The sequence below is a fragment of the Oncorhynchus masou genome, unplaced genomic scaffold (genome assembly GCF_036934945.1).
Source record: "Oncorhynchus masou masou isolate Uvic2021 unplaced genomic scaffold, UVic_Omas_1.1 unplaced_scaffold_2016, whole genome shotgun sequence".
Taxonomy (NCBI): domain Eukaryota; kingdom Metazoa; phylum Chordata; class Actinopteri; order Salmoniformes; family Salmonidae; genus Oncorhynchus; species Oncorhynchus masou.
In genome coordinates, this window is record NW_027008505.1 from 66,450 (window position 1) to 93,031 (window position 26,582).

The 26,582-nt window shown below is 44.2% G+C and overlaps 1 protein-coding gene and 1 pseudogene across 1 annotated transcript; both read left to right on the forward strand.

Moving 5' to 3' along the window:
• Window positions 1-24,354, forward strand: part of LOC135532774 (thyroid receptor-interacting protein 11-like) — a 29,427-nt pseudogene extending 5,073 nt beyond the window's left edge.
• On the forward strand, window positions 1,678-2,872 carry LOC135532773 (uncharacterized protein HI_0756-like). Its single transcript, XM_064960213.1, has 2 exons — window positions 1,678-2,667; window positions 2,804-2,872. The coding sequence occupies exon 1, from the start codon at window positions 1,711-1,713 to the stop codon at window positions 2,572-2,574; it is 864 nt and encodes a 287-aa protein (XP_064816285.1). The 5' UTR covers window positions 1,678-1,710; the 3' UTR covers window positions 2,575-2,667; window positions 2,804-2,872.
• Window positions 24,355-26,582: the final 2,228 nt, after the last annotated feature.

Here is a 26,582-nt window from a genome sequence, read left to right on the forward strand (position 1 = left end):
GAACCTGGAGAAGAAGGGGAGAAGAACCTGGAGAAGAACCTGGAGATGAACCTGGAGAAGAACCTGGAGAAGAACCTGGAGATGAACCTGGAGAAGAACTCTGAGATGAACCTGGAGAAGAACCTGGAGAGAACCTGGAGAAGGAGCTGAACCTGGAGAGGAACCAGAGAGGAACCTGGAGAGGAACCTGGAGATGAACCTGGAGAAGAACCTGGAGATGAACCTGGAGATGAACCTGGAGAAGAACCTGGAGATGAACCTGGAGAAGAACCTGGAGATGAACCTGGAGAAGAACCTGGAGATGAACCTGGAGATGAACCTGGAGATGAACCTGGAGAAGAACCTGGAGAAGAACCTGGAGAAGAACCTGGAGAAGAACCTGGAGATCTCCCAGCTGAGGAGAGACGTGGAACAGATGGCCTCCAGGAACACAGGAGACATCGAGGAGATGCTATCCCACTCCATGCTGATTGACCTCTCCAGGTCACTCACAGGACCATAGAGTTAGATTCACTACTGTTTTATATCCATGTATCTAACTCTATTGACAGAATTTAACATCCTTATTTTATCTTTCCCACTTTTGAAATATTTTTCTATTTTGTTGTTTTTAAATTGGGATTTGTTTTTTTGTTGGTAAGTGAATTGTGTTTGTTACTAAATTAATTGCCTCATTGAGGACTTTAAAATGTTCTGAATGTGAATCTCCAGGAGAAGGACTCCTTCACGGAGAGCATGAGAGCCAACATGGCCGCCACCCAGAGGGAGCTGGAGGCCAGGGTCCAGGCAGCCACCCAGGAGGATGAGACCTGGAGAGGCCAGGGTCCAGGCAGCCACAGAGGAACCAGATGGAGCTGGAGGCCGGGGTCCAGGCAGCCACAGAGGAAGCTGAGACCCTGAAGAACCTGGAGATGGTCCAGGAAGCCACCCAGGAGGAAGACCCTGAGACATGGCCGCCACCCAGAGGGAGCTGGAGGCCTGGAGATGAACCAGGAGGATGAGACCCTGAGAGCCAACATGGCCGCCACCCAGAGGGAGCTGGAACCGGGGTGGCAGCCACAGAGGAGGCTGAGACCCTGGAGAGCCAACAACCCAGAGGGAGCTGGAGACCGGGGTCCAACAGAGGATGAGACCCTGAGAGATGAAGGGAGCCTGGAGATGCCACCCAGGAGGCTGAGACCCTGGAGAAGCCAACATGGCCGCCACCCAGAGGGAGCTGGATCGTGGTCCAGGCAGCCACCCAGGAGGATGAGACCCTGGAACCCAGATGAGGCCAGGGTCCAAGCCACAGAGACAGAGCCAACATGGCCGCCACCCACAGGGAGCTGGAGGCCGGGGTCCAGCAGCCACCCAGGAGGATGATACCCTGAGAGCCAACATGGCCGCCACCCAGAGGGAGCTGGACAGGCAGCCACCCAGGAGGATCCTTAGAGCCAACATGGCCGCCACCCAGAGGGAGCTGGAGGCCTGGTGGCCACCCAGGATATCCTGAGAGCCAATTTGGCCGTTTTTAAATTGGGTTTCGTGGGTCCAGGCAGCCACCCAGGAGGATGAGACCCTGAGAATTACATGGCCGCCACCCAGAGGGAGCTGGAGGCCAGGGTCCAGGCAGCCACAAGGAGGCTGAGATGTGCCAAATGGCCGCCACCCCAGGAGCTGGAGGACGGGGTCCAGGCAGCCACCCAGGAGGCTGAGACCCTGAGAGCCAACATGGCCGCCACCCAGAGGGAGCTGGAGGCCGGGGTCCAGGCAGCCACCCAGGAGGATGAGACCCTGAGAGCCAACATGGCCGCCACCCAGAGGGAGCTGGAGACCGGGGTCCAGGCAGCCACAGAGGAGGATGAGACCCTGAGAGCCAACATGGCCGCCACCCAGATGGAGCTGGAGGCCGGGGTCCAGGCAGCCAGAGAGGAGGCTGAGACCCTGAGAGCCAACATGGCCGCCACCCAGAGGGAGCTGGAGGCCGGGGTCCAGGCAGCCACCCAGGAGGATGAGACCCTGAGAGCCAACATGGCCGCCACCCAGAGGGAGCTGGAGGCCAGGGTCCAGGCAGCCACAGAGGAGGCTGAGACCCTGAGAGCCAACATGGCCGCCACCCAGAGGGAGCTGGAGGCCGGGGTCCAGGCAGCCACCCAGGAGGCTGAGACCCTGAGAGCCAACATGGCCGCCACCCAGAGGGAGCTGGAGGCCGGGGTCCAGGCAGCCAGAGAGGAGGCTGAGACCCTGAGAGCCAACATGGCCGCCACCCAGAGGGAGCTGGAGACCGGGGTCCAGGCAGCCACAGAGGAGGCTGAGACCCTGAGAGCCAACATGGCCGCCACCCAGAGGGAGCTGGAGGCCGGGGTCCAGGCAGCCACCGAGGAGGCTGAGACCCTGAGAGCCAACATGGCCGCCACCCAGAGGGAGCTGGAGGCCGGGGTCCAGGCAGCCAGAGAGGAGGCTGAGACCCTGAGAGCCAACATGGCCGCCACCCAGAGGGAGCTGGAGACCGGGGTCCAGGCAGCCACAGAGGAGGCTGAGACCCTGAGAGCCAACATGGCCGCCACCCAGAGGGAGCTGGAGGCCGGTGTCTAGGCAGCCACCCAGTAGGCTGAGACCCTGAGAGGAGCGCTGGAGGAGAAGGACAAGAAGCTGGAAGGCATGAAGGAAGACAACAGCCACCTGAAGGTACATCCACAACATGTATGACGTGGGTAACGTGCGATGTACTGTATGTGTACAGTGTCTATTTTGTATACAGTGGTACTGTGTGTTGGAGACAATTTTTCCCTTGGGATATTAACATTAAATCCTATCCTATAAGGAGGAGATAGAGCGTCTGAGGACCAGCAGAGTTGACCCCAGTCCCCTGGCCTGGCCGAGCCATGCACCCGGACATCATCAACGGTAACACATCCTGTCATATCTCTTGTTGTTTTTTAAATAAATATCTATGCATTGTATTTGCTGCTAAATGAACAGCCTTATTGAGCACATTAACATGAACCACAGAACTGGAGACGGACATCACCCAGCTGAAGACCTCAGGAGATGCCTGGAGGAGGACCATAGAGGAGCATAGAGGACCATAGAGGACCATAGAGGGCATAGAGGACCATAAAGGACCATAGAGGACCATAGAGGACCATAGAGGAGCATAGAGGACCATAGAGGAGCATAGAGGAGCATAGAGGAGCATAGAGGACCAAAGAGGAGCATAGAGGAGCATAGAGGACCATAGAGGTGCATAGAGGACCATAGAGGACCATAGAGGAGCATAGAGGAGCATAGAGGACCATAGAGGACCATAGAGGACCATAGAGGACCATAGAGGAGCATAGAGGAGCATAGAGGAGCATAGAGGACCATAGAGGAGCATAGAGGACCATAGAGGAGCATAGAGGACCATAGAGGACCATAGAGGACCATAGAGGACCATAGAGGACCATAGAGGAGCATAGAGGACCATAGAGGACCATAGAGGAGAGCATAGAGGACCATAGAAGAGCATAGAGGACCATAGAGGAGCATAGAGGAGCATAGAGGACCATAGAGGACCATAGAGGACCATAGAGGAGCATAGAGGAGCATAGAAGACCATAGAGGACCATAGAGGACCACAGAGGAGCATAGAGGAGCATAGGGGACCAAAGAGGAGCATAGAGGGGCATAGAGGACCATAGAGGAGCATAGAGGACCAAAGAGGACCATAGAGGACCATAGAGGAGCATAGAGGACCATAGAGGACCATAGAGGACCATAGAGGGCCAAAGAGGACCATAGAGGGAGCATAGAGGACCATAGAGGAGCATAGAGGACCATAGAGGACCATAGAGGACCATAGAGGACCATAGAGGAGCATAGAGGAGCATAGAGGACCATAGAGGACCATAGAGGAGCATAGAGGACCATAGAGGAGCATAGAGGACCATAGAGGACCAAAGAGGACCATAGAGGACCATAGAGGAGCATAGAGGACCATAGAGGAGCATAGAGGACCATAGAGGAGCATAGAGGACCATAGAGGAGCATAGAGGAGCATAGAGGAGCATAGAGGACCATAGAGGACCATAGAGGACCATAGAGGACCATAGAGGAGCAGCGAGGGTACCTCCTCTCCTCCCAGCAGTCTCTCCTGGCGCAGCAGAATGAGTTGGAGCAGGCCCACCAACGCCACGAGCAGAGTAGAGAGAACTACGATAGGCTGATCCACGCCAAGGACGAGGAGATTGGGCGCCTGCAGCAGGAAGTAGTAGATCACCTCGGCCCTACCCGATAAACCCAGGAACAGGAAGTGGTCATTCTCCAACGGGAAGACAAGACCAAGTCGTCCCTGAATAACAGGGAGAACGGCAACGAGAAACACGACCTGTCCAAGATGGAAGTAGAGAGACTAGTGAAGGTATTTCCTGAAATGGTGTTGTACTCAGCAGCAGCTCGGGAGCCTCCTGGCATTATCTGATCTCAATTTGAAGGGCATTAAGGAGAAGGAGACGGAGATCAGCCAGCTGAATCAGAAGAACCAGAACCTCACCAGACAGCTGGACCAGCTGGTGGTCTCCAGAGAGGAGATGGGGAAGCTCAGCCAGATGGTCTAGCAGAAAGACGTAGAGATCCAGGCGCTGCACTCCCACGTCTCCCTGGGGGACGAGGCCACAGCCAAGACGTGATGTTCCTCCAGCAGCAGCTGCGGGCCAATGCCGTGGAAAGAGAGCAGGTCAAAATCACTATCAACTTTATTCAATTTATTACAGTTGCAAAATCCTGGGTAATTTTCCTAAAATGTCTAGATTTTCCAGAAATCCAAGTTGAAGGATTTCCTGTCTATCCCCTCTGGATTCCAGGAATCTTCCAACCAGGAATTTTGTTAAAGTTATTGTAATTTTACAACCCCATATATATTTTGACTTGACTTGATTTACTGTAGGCCCTGGCGGTGCTGAATGAGAAGACGAGGGAGAACAGCTGGCTGAGGGGAGACTACCAGCACATCATCAGGAGGCTCCTCAAGGTAGCAGGGAAGGAATCTGTGCTCCTCAAGGTCCAGCAGGAGAACATGAGGCCGTCCACCATGTCTGACCCCTCAGCGAGTCGAGAGATGTTCAGAGAGACCATTCAGAACCTGTCACGGATCATCAGGTATTGTTTTGTAATATATATACACAGTACCAGTCCATAGTTTGGACGCACCTACTCAAGGAGTTTTCTTCGTTGACAATTGTTCCTATTGTTCTTATCCGTCTCGAAAGTCCACTATGTTATAATGAAACAGTCATTGTCTCCACTATGTTATAATGAAACAGTCATTGTCTCCACTATGTGATAATGAAACAGTCATTGTCTCCACTATGTGATAATGAAACAGTCATTGTCTCCACTATGTTATAATGAAACAGTCATTATCTCCACTATGTTATAATGAAACAGTCATTGTCTCCACTATGTTATAATGAAACAGTCATTGTCTCCACTATGTTATAATGAAACAGTCATTGTCTCCACTATGTGATAATGAAACAGTCATTGTCTCCACTATGTGATAATGAAACAGTCATTGTCTCCACTATGTGATAATGAAACAGTCATTGTCTCCACTATGTTATAATGAAACAGTCATTGTCTCCACTATGTTATAATGAAACAGTCATTGTCTCCACTATGTGATAATGAAACAGTCATTGTCTCCACTATGTTATAATGAAACAGTCATTGTCTCCACTATGTTATAATGAAACAGTCATTGTCTCCACTATGTGATAATGAAACAGTCATTGTCTCCACTATGTTATAATGAAACAGTCACTGTCTCCACTATGTTATAATGAAACAGTCATTGTCTCCACTATGTTATAATGAAACAGTCATTGTCTCCACTATGTGATAATGAAACAGTCATTGTCTCCACTATGTTATAATGAAACAGTCATTGTCTCCACTATGTTATAATGAAACCGTCATTGTCTCCACTATGTTATAATGAAACAGTCATTGTCTCCACTATGTTATAATGAAACAGTCATTGTCTCCACTATGTTATAATGAAACAGTCATTGTCTCCACTATGTGATAATGAAACAGCCATTGTCTCCACTATGTTATAATGAAACAGTCATTGTCTCCACTATGTGATAATGAAACAGTCATTGACTCCACTATGTTATAATGAAACCGTCATTGTCTCCACTATGTTATAATGAAACAGTCATTGTCTCCACTATGTTATAATGAAACAGTCATTGTCTCCACTATGTGATAATGAAACAGCCATTGTCTCCACTATGTTATAATGAAACAGTCATTGTCTCCACTATGTTATAATGAAACAGTCATTGTCTCCACTATGTTATAATGAAACAGTCATTGTCTCCACTATGTTATAATGAAACAGTCATTGTCTCCACTATGTTATAATGAAACAGTCATTGTCTCCACTATGTGATAATGAAACAGTCATTGTCTCCACTATGTTATAATGAAACAGTCATTGTCTCCACTATGTGATAATGAAACAGTCATTGTCTCCACTATGTTATAATGAAACAGTCATTGTCTCCACTATGTGATAATGAAACAGTCATTGACTCCACTATGTTATAATGAAACAGTCATTGTCTCCACTATGTTATAATGAAAACAGTCATTGTCTCCACTATGTTATAATGAAAAGTCAGTCATATGTTATAATGAAACAGTCTCCACTATGTTATAATGAAACAGTCATTGTCTCCACTATGTTATAATGAAACAGTCATTGTCTCCACTATGTTATAATGAAACAGTCATTGTCTCCACTATGTTATAATGAAACAGTCATTGTCTCCACTATGTTATAATGAAACAGTCATTGTCTCCACTATGTTATAATGAAACAGTCATTGTCTCCACTATGTTATAATGAAACAGTCATTGTCTCCACTATGTTATAATGAAACAGTCATTGTCTCCACTATGTTATAATGAAACAGTCATTGTCTCCACTATGTTATAATGAAACAGTCATTGTCTCCACTATGTTATAATGAAACAGTCATTGTCTCCACTATGTTATAATGAAACAGTCATTGTCTCCACTATGTTATAATGAAACAGTCATTGTCTCCACTATGTTATAATGAAACAGTCATTGTCTCCACTATGTTATAATGAAACAGTCATTGTCTCCACTATGTTATAATGAAACAGTCATTGTCTCCACTATGTTATAATGAAACAGTCATTGTCTCCACTATGTTATAATGAAACAGTCATTGTCTCCACTATGTTATAATGAAACAGTCATTGTCTCCACTATGTTATAATGAAACAGTCATTGTCTCCACTATGTTATAATGAAACAGTCATTGTCTCCACTATGTTATAATGAAACAGTCATTGTCTCCACTATGTTATAATGAAACAGTCATTGTCTCCACTATGTTATAATGAAACAGTCATTGTCTCCACTATGTTATAATGAAACAGTCATTGTCTCCACTATGTTATAATGAAACAGTCATTGTCTCCACTATGTTATAATGAAACAGTCATTGTCTCCACTATGTTATAATGAAACAGTCATTGTCTCCACTATGTTATAATGAAACAGTCATTGTCTCCACTATGTTATAATGAAACAGTCATTGTCTCCACTATGTTATAATGAAACAGTCATTGTCTCCACTATGTTATAATGAAACAGTCATTGTCTCCACTATGTTATAATGAAACAGTCATTGTCTCCACTATGTTATAATGAAACAGTCATTGTCTCCACTATGTTATAATGAAACAGTCATTGTCTCCACTATGTGATAATGAAACAGTCATTGTCTCCACTATGTTATAATGAAACAGTCATTGTCTCCACTATGTTATAATGAAACAGTCATTGTCTCCACTATGTTATAATGAAACAGTCATTGTCTCCACTATGTTATAATGAAACAGTCATTGTCTCCACATAATGAAACAGTCATTCCACTATGTTATAATGAAACAGTCATTGTCTCCACTATGTTATAATGAAACAGTCATTGTCTCCACTATGTTATAATGAAACAGTCATTGTCTCCACTATGTTATAATGAAACAGTCATTGTCTCCACTATGTTATAATGAAACAGTCATTGTCTCCACTATGTTATAATGAAACAGTCATTGTCTCCACTATGTTATAATGAAACAGTCATTGTCTCCACTATGTTATAATGAAACAGTCATTGTCTCCACTATGTTATAATGAAACATTGACTCCACTATGTTATAATGTCATTGTCTCCACTATGTTATAATGAAACAGTCATTGTCTCCACTATGTTATAATGAAACAGTCATTGTCTCCACTATGTTATAATGAAACAGTCATTGTCTCCACTATGTTATAATGAAACAGACTCCATTGTTATAATCTCCACTATGTTATAATGAAACAGTCATTGTCTCCACTATGTTATAATGAAAACAGTCATTGTCTCCACTATGTGATAATGAAACAGTCATTGTCTCCACTATGTGATAATGAAACAGTCATTGTCTCCACTATGTTATAATGAAACAGTCATTGTCTCCACTATGTTATAATGAAACAGTCATTGTCTCCACTATGTTATAATGAAACAGTCATTGTCTCCACTATGTTATAATGAAACAGTCATTATCTCCACTATGTTATAATGAAACAGTCATTGTCTCCACTATGTTATAATGAAACAGTCATTGTCTCCACTATGTTATAATGAAACAGTCATTGTCTCCACTATGTTATAATGAAACAGTCATTGTCTCCACTATGTTATAATGAAACAGTATGTCTCCACTATGTTATAATGAAACAGTCATTGTCTCCACTATGTTATAATGAAACAGTCATTGTCTCCACTATGTTATAATGAAACAGTCATTGTCTCCACTATGTTATAATGAAACAGTCATTGTCTCCACTATGTTATAATGAAACAGTCATTGTCTCCACTATGTTATAATGAAACAGTCATTGTCTCCACTATGTTATAATGAAACAGTCATTGTCTCCACTATGTTATAATGAAACAGTCATTGTCTCCACTATGTTATAATGAAACAGTCATTGTCTCCACTATGTTATAATGAAACAGTCATTGTCTCCACTATGTTATAATGAAACAGTCATTGTCTCCACTATGTTATAATGAAACAGTCATTGTCTCCACTATGTTATAATGAAACAGTCATTGTCTCCACTATGTTATAATGAAACAGTCATTGTCTCCACTATGTTATAATGAAACAGTCTCAATATGTTATTGTACACAGGAATGTTATAATGAAAACAGTCATTGTCTCCACTATGTTATAATGAAACAGTCATTGTCTCCACTATGTTATAATGAAACAGTCATTGTCTCCACTATGTTATAATGAAACAGTCATTGTCTCCACTATGTTATAATGAAACAGTCATTGTCTCCACTATGTTATAATGAAACAGTCATTGTCTCCACTATGTTATAATGAAACAGTCATGAAACAGTCATTGTCTCCACTATGTTATAATGAAACAGTCATTGTCTCCACTATGTTATAATGAAACAGTCATTGTCTCCACTATGTTATAATGAAACAGTCATTGTCTCCACTATGTATAATGAAACAGTCATTGTCTCCACTATGTTATAATGAAACAGTCATTGTCTCCACTATGTTATAATGAAACAGTCATTGTCTCCACTATGTTATAATGAAACAGTCATTGAATGGAAACAGTCATTGTCTCCACTATGTGATACAGAAACAGTCATTGTCTCCACTATGTTATAATGAAACAGTCATTGTCTCCACTATGTTATAATGAAACAGTCATTGTCTCCACTATGTTATAATGAAACAGTCATTGTCTACAGCACTATGTTATAATGAAACAGTCATTGTCTCCACTATGTTATAATGAAACAGTCATTGTCTCCACTATGTTATAATGAAACAGTCATTGTCTCCACTATGTTATAATGAAACAGTCATTGTCTCCACTATGTTATAATGAAACAGTCATTGTCTCCACTATGTTATAATGAAACAGTCATTGTCTCCACTATGTTATAATGAAACAGTCATTGTCTCCACTATGTTATAATGAAACAGTCATTGTCTCCACTATGTTATAATGAAACAGTCATTGTCTCCACTATGTTATAATGAAACAGTCATTGTCTCCACTATGTTATAATGAAACAGTCATTGTCTCCACTATGTTATAATGAAACAGTCATTGTCTCCACTATGTTATAATGAAACAGTCATTGTCTCCACTATGTTATAATGAAACAGTCATTGTCTCCACTATGTTATAATGAAACAGTCATTGTCTCCACTATGTTATAATGAAACAGTCATTGTCTCCACTATGTTATAATGAAACAGTCATTGTCTCCACTATGTTATAATGAAACAGTCATTGTCTCCACTATATTATAATGAAACAGCCATTGTCTCCACTATGTTATAATGAAACAGTCATTGACTCCACTATGTTATAATGAAACAGTCATTGTCTCCACTATGTGATAATGAAACAGTCATTGTCTCCACTATGTGATAATGAAACAGTCATTGTCTCCACTATATCATAATGAAACAGTCATTGTCTCCACTCCACTATGTTATAATGAAACAGTCATTATCTCCACGTATGTGATAATGAAACAGTCATTGTCTCCACTATGTTATAATGAAACAGTCATTGTCTCCACTATGTTATAATGAAACAGTCATTGTCTCCACTACACAGACAGGAAGGTATGGTATGTACAGACAGGAAGGTATGGTATGTACAGACAGGAAGGTATGGTATGTACAGACAGGAAGGTATGGTATGTACAGACAGGAAGGTATGGAATGTACAGACAGGAAGGTATGGTATGTACAGACAGGAAGGTATGGTATGTACAGACAGGAAGGTATGGAATGTACAGACAGGAAGGTATGGTATGTACAGACAGGAAGGTATGGTATGTACAGACAGGAAGGTATGGTATGTACAGAGGAAGCAGTAGGGTATGTACAGACAGGAAGGTATGGAATGTACAGACAGGAAGGTATGGAATGTACAGACAGGAAGGTATGTACAGACAGGAAATGGGACAGACAGGAAGGTATGGAATGTACAGACAGGAAGGTATGGTATGTACAGACAGGAAGGTATGGTATGTACAGACAGGAAGGTATGGAATGGACAGACAGGAAGGTACGGTATGTACAGACAGGAAGGTATGGAATGGACAGACAGGAAGGTACGGAATGTACAGACAGGAAGGTATGGTATGTACAGACAGGAAGGTATGGTATGTACAGACAGGAAGGTATGGAATGGACAGACAGGAAGGTATGGTATGTACAGACAGGAAGGTATGGAATGGACAGACAGGAAGGTATGGTATGTACAGACAGGAAGGTATGGAATGGACAGACAGGAAGGTATGGTATGTACAGACAGGAAGGTATGGAATGGACAGACAGGAAGGTACGGAATGTACAGACAGGGAAGGTATGGTATGTACAGACAGGAAGGTATGGTATGTACAGACAGGAAGGTATGGAATGGACAGACAGGAAGGTATGGTATGTACAGACAGGAAGGTATGGAATGGACAGACAGGAAGGTATGGTATGTACAGACAGGAAGGTATGGAATGGACAGACAGGAAGGTATGGTATGTACAGACAGGAAGGTATGGAATGGACAGACAGGAAGGTATGGAATGGACAGACAGGAAGGTATGGTATGTACAGACAGGAAGGTATGGTATGTACAGACAGGAATGTACAGACAGGAAGGTATGGAAAAGGAATGCATATCACCCAGAACATCTCTCGCTACAGCAGCAGGTGAGGAGGAGGACAGGTGTTTGATCCAGACATAAATCAGCTGATTACAGACACCTGTTTTCATTGCCACGTTCCTCTTTGAAAACCGGTCTGCTTTTTCCTTTCTCTCTACAGTAACTAGGCTTTTCTCCGAGTCCCAAAAAAATGGCACCCTATTCCCTGTATAGTGCACTACTTTTTGACCAGTCCCCATAGGGAATAGGGCGCCATTTGGCATGCCGTCCCTAGTCTTTTGTGCCAGGTTCTCCTAGCCAGTGTAGTCTGGTCCAATACGGTGCCCCTTTTAGGAAATGGGGTGCCATTTAATTTGAGATGCAGCCAAGTGATGGAACTTAAAGTACCTGTCCAGTGTTTCCAGATGTCTGTGAAATAGGATCTACAGACCTCGCCAAGTGGCACAGCGGCCTAAAGGCACTGCATCTCAGTTCTTGAGGCATGACTACAGACCCGGGTTTGAGCCCAGGCTGTGTCACAACCCGGCCGTGACCGGGAGTCCTATAGGGTGGTGCACAATTGGCCCAGCGTTGGCCGGGTTCGGCTCACTTCCTCTCCTGATTCACCAATCAAAAGACTTGATCAGTTTGACTGACTTCCTGGCTAACCAGGAAGTCAGTCGAAGGAAGTCGGAGGAAGCAGCAGGGCATGTTTCGGAGGAAGCAGCAGGGCATGTTTCGGAGGAAGCAGCAGGGCATGTTTCGGAGGAAGCAGCAGGGCATGTTTCGGAGGAAGCAGCAGGGCATGTTTCAGAGGAAGCAGCAGGGCATGTTTCAGAGGAAGCAGCAGGGCATGTTTCGGAGGAAGCAGCAGGGCATGTTTCAGAGGAAGCAGCAGGGCATGTTTCGGAGGAAGCAGCAGGGCATGTTTCAGAGGAAGCAGCAGGGCATGTTTCAGAGGAAGCAGCAGGGCATGTTTCGGAGGAAGCAGCAGGGCATGTTTCGGAGGAAGCAGCAGGGCATGTTTCAGAGGAAGCAGCAGGGCATGTTTCAGAGGAAGCATGTCTCGATCTTCAACTCTCCCAAGCTCGCTGGGAGTCGCTGCGATGAGACGAGGCCTGAACTTCGGATTGGATACCGCGACATTGGGAGAAAAAATGGAATAAATTCCTGACGAAACGTAGAAAAGGACTTGATTGATTAGTTGACAACTAGAATCATGTCTGTTGAATTATTCAAATACATGGGATGTCTGTGGTTCCCTGAGGAGAGGTCTGAAAAACCCTGGTCTGGGGTCCAACTACGTTACCCAGTAGACATCTGGCATTCCATTCCAGAATGTTCTACAGGCCCATTTCACATGTTGTTATCAGCCAACCGCTCAAATAACACAAATAGAGTAAATCACATTATTAGTATAGTAACAGTGCTAACACTACAGGAATCAATCCCACCCAGGAATAGAGTTTCCCACATCAGTCTGCATTCTCAGACACACACACACACACACACACACACACACACACACACACACACACACACACACACACACACACACACACACACACACACACACACACACACACTGTAAGCTGCAATGGTCTACTGATTTCGCTATCAGCTGTAGACATGGTTATTACATCATAGTACACACACACACACACACACACACACACACACACACACACACACACACACACACACACACACACACACACACACACACACACACACACACACACACACCACCTCTCGTCTGTTTTTCATTCACTACAGGAATCCAGATGTATGAGCGGTTTAGTTGAACTGATAAAGGTTGTGAAATGGTTAAAGGGGGCCATCTGGTTTGGGAACCATCAGAAGGCCCATCATACCCTGATCTGCACCTCTGACTTGAATCTTTCTTTTGGCATGGCGGGTCTGTTACATAAATATATAGTCCCGACAGTCAGACTTAAACTGTTCAGTGTAGCCACGCTAGCCATGCTTCAGACTTCTGGGAAGCTGCAGAGCATTGAAATGAAGTGTGTGTGTGTGTGTGTGTGTGTTACAGTTGACGTGAGGCAGGAGATGTTGGAAGAAGCTCAGGACAAGTTGATGAACCTGTTGAATAGCACCGAGGGTAAAGTCCAACTCAACACTGACTTGATCAGATTTCAAATGTTAGACTCAGCGTTGTCACACTGTCACAAGCGTTCACCACAGATTTTTGTTGTTGTTGTTGAGATGAGCGAGATGCAAAACTCTGTCTCCCACACACAGTCACACACAGAGTGTTGCTTTCACGCATGCTACAACGTGGTAGCTGCTGGGAACCAAACCTGCGGAGAAGTTTAGCCTCGTTGCTCAATGCTCTTTAGTTGTTAGGGAAAACGGACAGATAATGTTGTTTTACTACCTTTTGAAAAATAAAATCGCGTTCTTCTCTCATGTAAGTTTATCAGAGGTCGTGATTAGCAAGCACTCATACCGGTGATTAGTTGATCAGAGGTCGTGATTAGGAAGCACTCATACCGGTGATTAGTTGATCAGAGGTCGTGATTAGGAAGCACTCATACCGGTGATTAGTTGATCAGAGGTCGTGATTAGCAAGCACTCATACCGGTGATTAGTTGATCAGAGGTCGTGATTAGGAAGCACTCATACCGGTGATTAGTTGATCAGAGGTCGTGATTAGCAAGCACTCATACCGGTGATTAGTTGATCAGAGGTCGTGATTAGGAAGCACTCATACCGGTGATTAGTTGATCAGAGGTCGTGATTAGGAAGCACTCATACCGGTGATTAGTAGCTCTAACCACTAGGCTACCCTGCCGCCCCACTAGAGACTAGATCGTATTAATAGAGCTATATGTACTAGAGACTAGATCGTATTAATAGAGCTATATGTACTAGAGACTAGATCGTATTAATAGAGCTATATGTGCTAGAGACTAGATCGTATTAATAGAGCTATATGTACTAGAGACTAGATCGTATTAATAGAGCTATATGTGCTAGAGACTAGATCGTATTATTAGAGCTATATGTGCTAGAGACTAGATCGTATTAATAGAGCTATATGTACTAGAGACTAGATCGTATTAATAGAGCTATATGTACTAGAGACTAGGTCGTATTAATAGAGCTATATGTACTAGAGACTAGGTTGTATTATTTTCCCATCTAGCCAGTGTGTAATGACTCCTTGTGGTCCATGTTATTTTGTCTGACTAGACGTCCTGTCCATGGGGTTGTAGTTGAACCTCAAGCTGCCCCTATGGGCCTTTCTGGCTCGGACAAGGCTTACTTACTATTTTTATACTGTCTGCTCAGGGCTCTGATGAGGAACCTGTTCATGGGGTACTTCCACACCCCGAAACCCAAACGCTCTGAGGAGCTGAGGCTCATGGGTAGTGTCCTGGGACTAGATAAGGATGAGGTCAACCAGGTGAAACACTCTTCTTCTCCTCTTTTCTCCCTCTGTTCTTCTTTCTTCTTCTCTTTTATCCCTCTGTTCTTCTTCTCTTCTTCTCCTCTTTTCTCCCTCTGTTCTTCTTCTCTTCTTCTCCTCTTTTCTCCCTCTGTTCTTCTCCTCTTTTCTCCCTCTGTTCTTCTTCTCCTCTTTTCTCCCTCTGTTCTTCTTCTCCTCTTTACTCCCTCTGTTCTTCTTCTCCTCTTTTCTCCCTCTGTTCTTTCTTCTTCTCCTCTTTACTCCCTCTGTTCTTCTTCTCCTCTTTACTCCCTCTGTTCTTCTTCTCCTCTTTACTCCCTCTGTTCTTCTTCTCCTCTTTACTCCCTCTGTTCTTCTTCTTCTTCTCCTCTTTACTACCTCTGTTCTTCTTCTCTTCTTCTCCTCTTTACTCCCTCTGTTCTTCTTCTCTTCTTCTCCTCTTTACTCCCTCTGTTCTTCTTCTCCTCTTTACTCCCTCTGTTCTTCTTCTCTTCTTCTCCTCTTCACTCCCTCTGTTCTTCTTCTCCTCTTTACTCCCTCTGTTCTTCTTCTTCTTCTCCTCTTTACTCCCTCTGTTCTTGTTCTCTTCTTCTCCTCTTTACTCCCTGTTCTTCTTCTTCTTCACCTCTTTACTACCCTCCTCGTCTATAGTTCCTCTCTGTTCATTCTCTGTTGCTGTGAATCTCTAGCCTGGTCACAAATCGGTCTGTGCTTTCTCTTGTGGTCGTTGTCATTTACTATCTAACCCTGACCTCTCAAAGGCTGTGTCCAAATTTGAAATAAGTCAAAAGTAGTGCACTATATAGGGAATAGGGCCCTGGTCTAGAGTAGTGCACTATATAGGGAATAGGGCCCTGGTCTAAAGTAGTGCACTATATAGGGAATAGGGCTCTGGTCTAAAATAGTGCACTATATAGGGAATAGGGCTCTGGTCTAAAGTAGTGCACTATATAGGGAATAGGGTGCCATAGGGCTCTGGTCTAAAGTAGTGCACTATATAGGGAATAGGGTTCTGGTCTAAAGTAGTGCACTATATAGGGAATAGGGCTCTGGTCTAAAGTAGTGCACTATATAGGGAATAGGGCTCTGGTCTAAAGTAGTGCACTATATAGGGAATAGAGTGCCATAGGGCTCTGGTCTAAAGTAGTGCACTATATAGGGAATAGGGCTCTGGTCTAAAGTAGTGTACTATATAGGGAATAGGGCTCTGGTCTAAAGTAGTGCACTATATAGGGAATAGGGCTCTGGTCTATAGTAGTGCACTATATAGGGAATAGGGCTCTGGTCTAAAGTAGTGTACTATATAGGGAATAGGGCTCTGGTCTAAAGTAGTGTACTATATAGGGAATAGGGCTCTGGTCTAAAGTAGTGCACTATATAGGGAATAGGGTGCCATAGGGCTCTGGTCTAAAGTAGTGCACTATATAGGGAATAGGGCTCTGGTCTAAAGTAGTGCACTATATAGGGAATAGGGCTCTGGTCTAAAGTAGTGCACTATAAAGGGAATAGGGCTCTGGTCTAAAGTAGTGCACTATATAGGGAATAGGGTACCATAGGGCTCTGGTCTAAAGTAGTGCACTATATAGGGAATAGGGCTCTGGTCTAAAGTAGTGTACTATATAGGGAATAGGGCTCTGGTCTAAAGTAGTGCACTATATAGGGAATAGGGTACCATAGGGCTCTGGTCTAAATTAGTGCACTATATAGGGAATAGGGCTCTGGTCTAAAGTAGTGTACTATATAGGGAATAGGGCCCTGGTCTAAAGTAGTGCACTATATAGGGAATAGGGCTCTGGTCTAAAGTAGTGCACTATATAGGGAATAGGGCTATGGTCTAAAGTAGTGCACTATATTGGGAATAGGGCTCTGGTCTAAAGTAGTGTACTATATAGGGAATAGGGCTCTGGTCTAAAGTAGTGCACTATATAGGGAATAGTGCTGTGGTCTAAAGTAGTGCACTATATGGGGAATAGGGGTCTGGTCTAAAGTAGTGCACTATAAAGGAATAGGGCTCTGGTCTATAGTAGTGTACTATATAGGAAATAGGGCTCTGGTGTAAAGTAGTGTACTATATAGGAATAGGGCTCTGGTCTAAAGTAGTGTACTATATAGGGAATAGGGCTCTGGTCTAAAGTATTCACTATATAGGGAATAGGGCTCTGGTCTATAGTAGTGCACTATATAGGGAATAGGGCTCTGGTCTAAAGTAGTGCACTATATAGTGATTAGGGCTCTGGTCTAAAGTAGTGCACTATATAGGGAATAGGGCTCTGGTCTAAAGTAGTGCACTATATAGGGAATAGAGTGCCATAGGGCTCTGGTCTAAAGTAGTGCACTATATAGGGAATAGGGCTCTGGTCTAAAGTAGTGTACTATATAGGGAATAGGGCTCTGGTCTAAAGTAGTGCACTATATAGGGAATAGGGCTCTGGTCTATAGTAGTGCACTATATAGGAATAGGGCTCTGGTCTAAAGTAGTGTACTATATAGGGAATAGGGCTCTGGTCTAAAGTAGTGCACTATATAGGGAATAGGGCTCTGGTCTATATAGTGCACTATATAGGGAATAGGCTCTGGTCTAAAGTAGTGTACTATATAGGGAATAGGGCTCTGGTCTAAAGTAGTGTACTATATAGGGAATAGGGCTCTGGTCTAAAGTAGTGCACTATATAGGGAATAGGGTGCCATAGGGCTCTGGTCTAAAGTAGTGCACTATATAGGGAATAGGGCTTGGTCTAAAGTAGTGCACTATATAGGAATAGGGCTCTGGTCTAAAGTAGTGCACTATAAAGGGAATAGGGCTCTGGTCTAAAGTAGTGCACTATATAGGGAATAGGGTACCATAGGGCTCTGGTCTAAAGTAGTGCACTATATAGGGAATAGGGCTCTGGTCTAAAGTAGTGTACTATATAGGGAATAGGGCTCTGGTCTAAAGTATCTGCACTATATAGGGAATAGGGTACCATAGGGCTCTGGTCTAAATTAGTGCACTATAGGGAATAGGGCTCTGGTCTAAAGTAGTGTACTATAGGGAATAGGGCCCTGGTCTAAAGTAGTGCACTATATAGGGAATAGGGCTCTGGTCTAAAGTAGTGCACTATATAGGGAATAGGGCTCTGGTCTAAAGTAGTGCACTATATTGGGAATAGGGCTCTGGTCAAAGGAGGGTACTATATAGGGAATAGGGCTCTGGTCTAAAGTAGTGCACTATATAGGGAATAGTGCTGTGGTCTAAAGTAGTGCACTATATGGGGAATAGGGGTCTGGTCTAAAGTAGTGCACTATAAAGGAATAGGGCTCTGGTCTATAGTAGTGTACTATATAGGGAATAGGGCTCTGGTGTAAAGTAGTGTACTATATAGGGAATAGGGCTCTGGTCTAAAGTAGTGTACTATATAGGGAATAGGGCTCTGGTCTAAAGTAGTGCACTATATAGGGAATAGGGCTCTGGTCTATAGTAGTGCACTATATAGGGAATAGGGCTCTGGTCTAAAGTAGTGCACTATATAGTGATTAGGGCTCTGGTCTAAAGTAGTGCACTATATAGGGAATAGGGCTCTGGTCTAAAGTAGTGTACTATATAGGGAATAGGGTTCTGGTCTAAAGTAGTGCACTATATAGGGAATAGGGCTCTGGTCTATAGTAGTGCACTATATAGGGAATAGGGCTCTGGTCTATAGTAGTGCACTATATTGGGAATAGGGCTCTGGTCTAAAGTAGTGCACTATATAGGGAATAGGGTGCCCTATGGGTTCAGATCTAAAGTAGTGCACTATATAGGGAATAGGGCCCTGGTCCAAAGTAGTACACTATATAGGGAATAGGGCTCTGGTCCAAAGTAGTGCACTATATTGGGAATAGGGCTCTGGTCTAAAGTAGTGCACTATATAGGGAATAGGGCTCTGGTCTAAAGTAGTGCACTATATAGGGGATCAGGTGCCATTTGGGACATTATTATGGTCCATTCTGATGGCCAACTATCCAGTCATATGTTTTGGTTGGCTTGTCCCCTCACTAATGACATATTCATTACTACTGAGCTCTGCTCCTTCCAGTGCTGTGGAGGGGATATTCATTCCTTTATTATTGAAAACTAAGAGATTCTCTGGCAGTAGTGTTATAGAGATATGTGAGTGACATTTCTGTTTTATAAGATGGAAGCCCAGTTTATTCACAACAGAGACATTTTCCCTTGAGGTGATGAGAATACAGATGGTGTTTTATTACACATTATCCCAAAGTTACTGCTGGGACATCAAGATAACATAGCGGTCTACAATAACTAGAGGAATTTGTTGAAATGCTCTCTCGGGATTTGAAGATACTCCTATTCTAGCTCTACTATCACCTACTGATGCAATGATGCAATTGTGTCCCCCTTTTCTCGTTTCGTCCGTGGACAGCTCAGCTGTACTCTTAAGCATAATGCAATCCAACATATTTTCTGTTGTTCCAACTTCCAAGTCAATGAACAAGACTGTCCTAAGTAGATGATCTCCCCCCCCAAAATCCCACGTCTAATACCATTTGAACGACCAACAGTCCCTACAACCCCCAACCGCCCCCCCCCCACTAATCTGATTTGATCTGATCCCAACTTTGCACGCACGCACGCACACGCACACACACACACACACACAACAGCTTAGAAAGCATTTCCTCCTCCAGAGAGCTGCCTCTGGCTGGACCCTGTTGGACCACAGCCAACTATTTAAACTGTATTACCCAATACACACACACACCACACACACCGTCGATTTCCCAATACTAGCTGCAGCCTTAAAGGAAACCAGATTGAAGGAGTAAATGTGATTCTTACCTCTCTGAAGACTCATTAACTCCTGAGATTCCTTCATCTCTGTTTTATTTTTTCTCTCTCACTTTTCTCCTTGGCTCTCATCTCTCCATCTCTCCTTGGCTCTCATCTCTCCATCTCTCCTTGGCTCTCATCTCTCCATCTCTCCTTGGCTCTCATCTCTCCATCTCTCCTTGGCTCTCATCTCTCCATCTCTCCTTGGCTCTCATCTCTCCATCTCTCCTTGGCTCTCATCTCTATCTCTCCTTTTCTTCCTTGGCTCTCATCTCTCCTTGGCTCTCATCTCTCCATCTCTCCTTGGCTCTCATCTCTCCATCTCTCCTTGGCTCTCATCTCTCCATCTCTCCTTGGCTCTCATCTCTCCATCTCTCCTTGGCTCTCATCTCTCCATCTCTCCTTTTCCTCTTGGCTCTCATCGCTCGATCTCTCCTTTTACCCTTGGCTCTCATCTCTCATCTCTCCTTTTCTCCCTGGCTCTCATCTCTCCTTTTCTGCTTGGCTCTCATCTCTCCATCTCTCCTTTCACCCTTGGCTCTCATCTCTCCATCTCTCCTTTCCCCCTTGGCTCTCATCTCTCCATCTCTCCTTTTCCCCTTGGCTCTCATCTCTCCTTTTTCTCCTTGGCTCTCATCTCTCCTATTTCTCCTTGGCTCTCATCTCTCCATCTCTCCTTTTCCCCTTGGCTCTCATCTCTCTATCTCTCCTTGGCTCTCATCTCTACATCTCTCCTTGGCTCTCATCTCTCGATCTCTCCTTGGCTCTCATCTCTCCATCTCTCCTTGGCTCTATCTCTCCATCTCCTTGGCTCTCATCTCTCCATCTCTCCTTGGCTCTCATCTCTCCATCTCTCCTTGGCTCCTCATCTCTCCTTTCTCCTTGGCTCTCATCTCTCCTCTCTCCTTTTCTCCTTGGCTCTCATCTCTCCATCTTTTCTCCTTGGCTCTCATCTCTCCATCTCTCCTCTTGACTCTCATCTCTCCATCTCTCCTTGGCTCTCATCTCTCCATCTCTCCTTGGCTCTCATCTCTCCTTTTCCCTTGGCTCTCATCTCTCCATCTCTCCTTGGCTCTCATCTCTCATCTCTCCTTTTTTCCTTGGCTCTCATCTCTCCTTTTCTCCTTGGCTCTCATCTCTCCTTTTCCCCTTAGCTCTCATCTCTCCATCTCTCCTTTTCCCTTGGCTCTCATCTCTCCATCTCTTTTCCACTTGGCTCTAATCTCTCCATCTCTCCTTTTTCCCATTGGCTCTCATCTCTCCACCTCTCTCCTCCTGGGCTCTCATCTCTCCATCTCTCCTTTTCTCCCTTGGCTCTCATCCATCTCTCCTTTTTCCTTGGCTCTCATCTCTCTATCTTCCTCCTTGGCTCTCATCTCTCCTCCTTTCCTTGGCTCTCATCTCTCCATCTCTCCTTGGCTCTCATCTCTCCATCTCTCCTTTTTCCCTTGGCTCTCATCTCTCCATCTCTCCTTGGCTCTCATCTCTCCATCTCTCCTTGGCTCTCATCTCTCCATCTCTCCTTGGCTCTCATCTCTCCTTGGCTCTCATCTCTACGTCTCACCTTGGCTCTCATCTTTCCATCTCTCCTTGGCTCTCATCTCTCCTTTTCCCATTGGCTCTCATCTCTCCATCTCTCCTTGACTCTCATCTCTCCTTTTCCTCTTGGCTCTCATCTCTCCATCTCTCCTTGACTCTCATCTCTCCTTTTCCCTTGGCTCTCATCTCTCATTTTCCCCTTGGCTCTCATCTCTCCATCTCTCCTTTCCTCTTGGCTCTCATCTCTCCATCTCTCCTTTTCCCTTGGCTCTCATCCCCATCATCTCTCCTTGGCTCTCATCTCTCCATCTCTCCTTTTTCCTTGGCTCTCATCTCTCCTTTTCCCCTTAGCTCTCATCTCTCCATCTCTCCTTTTCCACTTGGCTCTCATCTCTCCATCTCTCCTTTTCCCATTGACTCTCATCTCTCCATCTCTCTTTTTCCACTTGGCTCTAATCTCTCCATCTCTCCTTTTCCCATTGACTCTCATCTCTCCATCTCTCCTTTTCTCCTTGGCTCTCATCTCTCCATCTCTCCTTTTCTCCTTGGCTCTCATCTCTCCATCTCTCCTTAATTCCCTTGGCTCTCATCTCTCCATCTCTCCTTTCCTCCTTGGCTCTCATCTCTCCATCTCTCCTTTCCTCCTTGGCTCTCATCTTTCCTTTTCTCCTTGGCTCTCATCTCTCCATCTCTCCTTTTTCCCCTTGGCTCTCATCTCTCCATCTCTCCTTGGCTCTCATCTCTCCATCTCTCCTTGGCTCTCATCTTTCCATCTCTCCTTGGCTCTCAACTCTCCATCTCTGCTTGGCTCTCATCTCTCCATCTCTCCTTTTCTCTCATCTCTCCATCTTCCCTTGGCTCTCATCTCTCCTTTTCTCCTTGGCTCTCATCTCTCCATCTCTCCTTGGCTCTCATCTCTCCTTTTCTCCTTGGCTCTCATCTCAATTCATTCAATTCAATTCAAGGGGCTTTATTGGCATGGGAAACATGTTAACATTGCCAAAGCAAGTAAGGTATATAATATATAAAGTGAAATAAACAATAAAAATTAACAGTAGACATCACACATACAGACGTTTCAAACAATAAAGACTCTCATTACAAATGTCATAGATATGTGTTGTATTGCTTATATATACAGTGTTTTTACAATGTGCAAATGGTAAAGGACACAAGATAAAATAAATAACATAGATATGTGTTGTATTTACAATGGTGCGTGTTCTTCACTGGTTGCCCTTTTCTCGTGGCAACAGGTCACAAATCTTGCTGCTCTGTGGCACACTGTGGAATTTCACCCAGTAGATATGGGAGTTTTTCAAATTGGATTTGTTTTCTCATCTCTCATCTCTTAATATGGTCATACATTGGGCAGGAGGTTAGGAAGTCAGCTCATTTCCACCTCATTTTGTGGGCAGTGAGCACATAGCCTGTCTTCTCTCATCTACGGCTCCTTTCTCAATAGCAAGGACTCCTTAATTTTGGGTCAGTCACAGTGGTCATTCTGCCGCTGTGTACTCTGCCTCTCCATCTCTCCATCTCTCATTGGCTCTCATCTCTCCATCTCTCCTTAGCTCTCATCTCTCCTTTTCCCTTTAGCTCTCATCTCTCATCTCTCATTTTCTCCTGGCTCTCATCTCTCCTTTTCGACTTGGCTCTCATCTCTCCTCTCTCCTTTCCCCTTGGCTCTCATCTCTCCATCTTTCCTTTCCCCTTGGCTCTCATCTCTCCATCTCTCCTTGGCTCTCATCTCTCCATCTCCTTGGCTCTTATCTCTCCATCTCCCCTGGCTCTCATCTCTCCATCTCTCCTTGGCTCTCATCTCTCCATCTCTCCTTTTTCCTCTTGCCTCTCATCTCCCATCTCCTTTTCTCCTTGGCTCTCATCTCTCCATCTCTCCTTTTCCTTGGATCTCATCTCTCCATCTCTCCTTGGCTCTCATCTCTCCATCTCTCCTTGGCTCTCATCTCTCTATCCCTCCTTGGCTCTCACCTCTCCATCTCTCCTTGGCTCTCATCTCTCCATCTCTCTTTGGCTCTCATCTCTCTATCCCTCCTTGGCTCTCATCTCTCCATCTCTCCTTGGCTCTCATCTCTCCTTTTCTCCTTGGCTCTCATCTCTCCATCTCTCCTTGGCTCTCATCTCTCCATCTCTCCTTGGCTCTCATCTCTCCATCTCTCCTTTTCCATTGGATCTCATGTCTCCTTTGTCCTTGGATCTCATGTCTCATTGGATCTCATGTCTCCTTCATACGATTGAAATGTTCCACTTGAGTTGTGTTTACAACTTTAAATGTTCCACAAAACTGACCCTGTTTTCAGAATGGGCCTCAGTGGGGAAGTCCCCCCCCCCTACACTCCCTCTCCTCCTTCCATTGCAGCTTCCCAGCACTTCTTCATTTGTTTAGTTTTGTAGTTCAGGTCGTCAGTGTAGAGTAATCCTAGTATTCTTAGCTTCCCGCCTCTTGCCATTGATTGTTAACAGTGTTTTGGACGCATCACCCATTTCTGTACGCATCTTTAGATCCCTGAAGAAAAATATATTCTTCCCTGGTTGACATTTACCACTGAGCCTATTGATCAGTGACCCCCCCCAATCCACCTCCTAGACGAATAGACCCTTAGGCATGGCCTAGTGATAATGTGTTTCTGTCCCCTGAGAGTCCAGTGCTCACTGCTCTTCTCCAACTCTGTCTGTCCCTGCAGATGTGAGGGTTTGAATTGTAGAATTTAAAATATCAACGTGAACCCTTTCAAAAGATATCAACGATGAGCCCTTACAGAAGATATCAACGGTGAGCCCTTTCAAAAGATATCAACGATGAGCCCTTACAGAAGATATCAACGGTGAGCCCTTACAGAAGATATCAACGGTGAGCCCTTACAGAAGATATCAACGGTGAGCCCTTACAGAAGATATCAATGGTGAGCCCTTACAGAAGATATCAACGGTGAGCCCTTACAGAAGATATCAACGGTGAGCCCTTACAGAAGATATCAACGGTGAGCCCTTACAGAAGATATCAACGGTGAGCCCTTAAAGAAGATATCAACGGTGAGCCCTTACAGAAGATATCAACGTGAGCCCTTACAGAAGATATCAACGGTGAGCCCTTACAGAAGATATCAACGGTGAGCCCTTACAGAAGATATCAACGGTGAGCCCTTACAGAAGATATCAACGGTGAGCCCTTACAGAAGATATCAACGGTGAGCCCTTACAGAAGATATCAACGTGAGCCCTTACAGAAGATATCAACGGTGAGCCCTTACAGAAGATATCAACGGTGAGCCCTTACAGAAGATATCAACGTGAGCCCTTACAGAAGATATCAACGGTGAGCCCTTACAGAAGATATCAACGGTGAGCACCCCTAAGACTTTACCCCAAGTGTCAATATGTAATTTTAACTCAGTGTAGAGCCATCACCTATATCCCTGAGCGGGTTGGCATCTCTCTCTAGCCCTGACTAACACACACAGGCCTACACACACACTCACTCACTCACACACACACACACACACACACACACACACACACACACACACACACACACACACACACACACACACACACACACACACACACACACACACACACACACACACACACACACACACACATTCTGTTTATTTTTTATCCTGAAAAACTCTCCAGTCCTTATCAATTACAAGCATACCCATAACATGATGCAGCCACCACTATGCTTGGATAATATGGAGAGTGGTTCTCAGTAATGTGTTGTATTGAAATTCCCCCAACATAGCACATTGTATTCAGGACAAAAAGTTAATTGCTTTGACACATTTTTTGCAGTTTTACTTTAGTGACTTGTTGGAAACAGGATGCATGTTTTGTAATATTTATATTCTGTACAAGCTTCGTTCTTTTCACTCTGTTAATTAGGTTTGTTTTGTGGAGTAACTACAATGTTGTTGATCCATCCTCAGTTTTCTCCTATCACAGCCATTAAACTCTGTAACTGTTTTAAAGTCACCATTGGCCTCATGTTGAAATCCCTGAGTGGTTTCCTTCCGCTCTGGCAACTGAGTTAGGAAGGACGCCTGTATCTTTGTAGTGACTGGATGTATTGATACACCATCCAAAGTGTAATTAATAGCTTCACCATGCTCAAAGGGATATTCAATGTCTGCTTTTTGATTTTTTTACCCATCTACCAATAGGTTCCCTTCTTTGCCAGGCATTGGAAAACCCTCCCTGGTCTTTGTGGTTGAGTCTGTTTGAAATTCACTGCTGGACTGAGGGGACCTACAGATAATTGTATGAGGTAGTCATTTAACCATCACGTTGAGCACTATTATTGTACACATGCAATTTATGTGACATGTTTTAGCTTTTTAATTTTTTTATTTTTTACTCCTGAACTTATTTAGGCCATAACAAAGGGGTTGAATACTTATTTATTCGATACATTTTAGCTTTTCATTTTTAACGAATTTGTAAATACTCTGTCAAATATAATTCCACTTTAACATTAAATCTAAATTTAAGGAATTTTAAATTCAGAAAAAGTGGAAAAAAATCAAGTGTTGTGAAGGCACTGAGCATTAGAGCAATATCCTCACGATTCCTGCTTACTAGCAAAAACTCAAACAGGAAGTTAGAGCTGTTTTACAGGCTCCTGACCAATTCTACTATTTTGCGCTGATCTGTTCTTGTACATAATGTTTCCTCCATCTTTTCCGAAAATAACCGAAAAGAGCTTTCCGGACATCAGAACCTCGATCACTAACGTCTGTTTGGATTAAGAGATTTCCTTCAACGAGTATTAAGGAAGTCTTAAGGTTTTGCCTGCGTTTGAATACCTCATGAGAAGCTGTCAACTATTTACCAAGAGAGTTCATCTATATTTTTACCACCACAAACTAAGACCGCACTCAACAAGCTGTATAGATGCAGAAGCAAACAAGAAAAGGCTTATCCTGAAGCTTCTCGGTGTAACGGTTCTCGTCTGTCGAAGGAGAAGCGGACCAAGATGCAGCGTGGTGGTTATTCATGTTCTTTAATGAAATGAACTAGACATGACATA

Excerpts from the sequence above, each read along its gene's own strand:
- LOC135532773 (XM_064960213.1), top strand. The coding sequence starts at position 1,711 with ATGGCCGCCACCCAGAGGGAGCTGGAGGCCGGGGTCCAGGCAGCCACC.